The sequence below is a fragment of the Tupaia chinensis genome, unplaced genomic scaffold, assembly GCF_000334495.1.
Source record: "Tupaia chinensis unplaced genomic scaffold, TupChi_1.0 Scaffold000178_1, whole genome shotgun sequence".
Lineage (NCBI taxonomy): Eukaryota > Metazoa > Chordata > Mammalia > Scandentia > Tupaiidae > Tupaia > Tupaia belangeri.
In genome coordinates, this window is record NW_006159653.1 from 1,069,640 (window position 1) to 1,070,552 (window position 913).

The following is a 913-nucleotide window of genomic DNA, read 5'->3' on the forward strand; positions in this document are numbered from 1 at the left end:
ACCTGGTGGCTGTTTTCGGACAGGGCAAGCGTTCCCCTAGGCACTCCGCCGCTGCTAAGGGGGGCGTGGCTGACATCAGGCAGTAGTAGCTGGGGTCTGGCGTGGGCCGTGGCAGGGCCGTGGCTGGCCTCGGGAAGTAGCCGGGCTCCAGGGTTCTGGGGGGCGTGGGAGGAAGGGTCCAGCTCGGTGTGGCCCTTAACTGGTGGTGCACGTGGTTCGAGCACGTCAGCATGCTGGTCATCCTGCTCAACTGCGTGACGCTGGGCATGTTCCGGCCCTGTGAGGACGTGGAGTGCCGCTCGGAGCGCTGCAGCATCTTGGAGGTGGGCGCGGCGGCGGGCGGGGCGGCCCTGGGGCTGGCTGCCCTGCTGACCACCGCCCCCACAGGCCTTCGACGACTTCATCTTCGCCTTCTTTGCGGTGGAGATGGCCGTCAAGATGGTGGCCTTGGGGCTGTTCGGGCAGAAGTGCTACCTGGGCGATGCGTGGAACCGGCTGGACTTCTTCATCGTCGTGGCAGGGTGGGTGTCCCTCCAGACCCTGTGCGAAGAAGCCAGGGGCGTTGGGGTCTGCGCCCGTCCCATGCGGGGCGCCAGGGCAGCAGGGAGGGGCGTGGGTGCGAGGCCCCGCCCCTGAGCTTGCTGTCCTTATAGCATGATGGAGTACTCCCTGGACGGCCACAACGTCAGCCTCTCCGCCATCCGGACCGTGCGTGTGCTGCGGCCCCTCCGCGCCATCAACCGTGTGCCTAGTGAGTGACCTGACCTCACCTGACTGCAGCCACCCCGCCCGAGCCCTGTCTCAGCCCAGGACGAGGGTCCTGCAGGACCGCTGCCTCTGTGCCGGTGTGGTGGGTGGTCAGGCCCTGCACCCCCACGTGGCTCCGCAGGGAGGGCCGACACGCCCCGCCCGT

General features: G+C 68.5%; 1 protein-coding gene across 1 annotated transcript in view; it reads left to right on the forward strand.

The window, feature by feature from the left end:
* The first annotated feature begins 216 nt into the window (after window positions 1-216).
* The window catches only part of CACNA1H (calcium voltage-gated channel subunit alpha1 H), a 38,357-nt gene continuing 37,660 nt past the window's right edge, over window positions 217-913 (forward strand). The window contains exons 1-3 of the mRNA XM_027771003.1: window positions 217-323; window positions 388-521; window positions 654-751. Coding sequence (XP_027626804.1) covers window positions 231-323; window positions 388-521; window positions 654-751 — 325 coding nt within the window. The 5' untranslated portion in view covers window positions 217-230. The remainder of the gene's footprint in view (window positions 324-387; window positions 522-653; window positions 752-913) is intronic.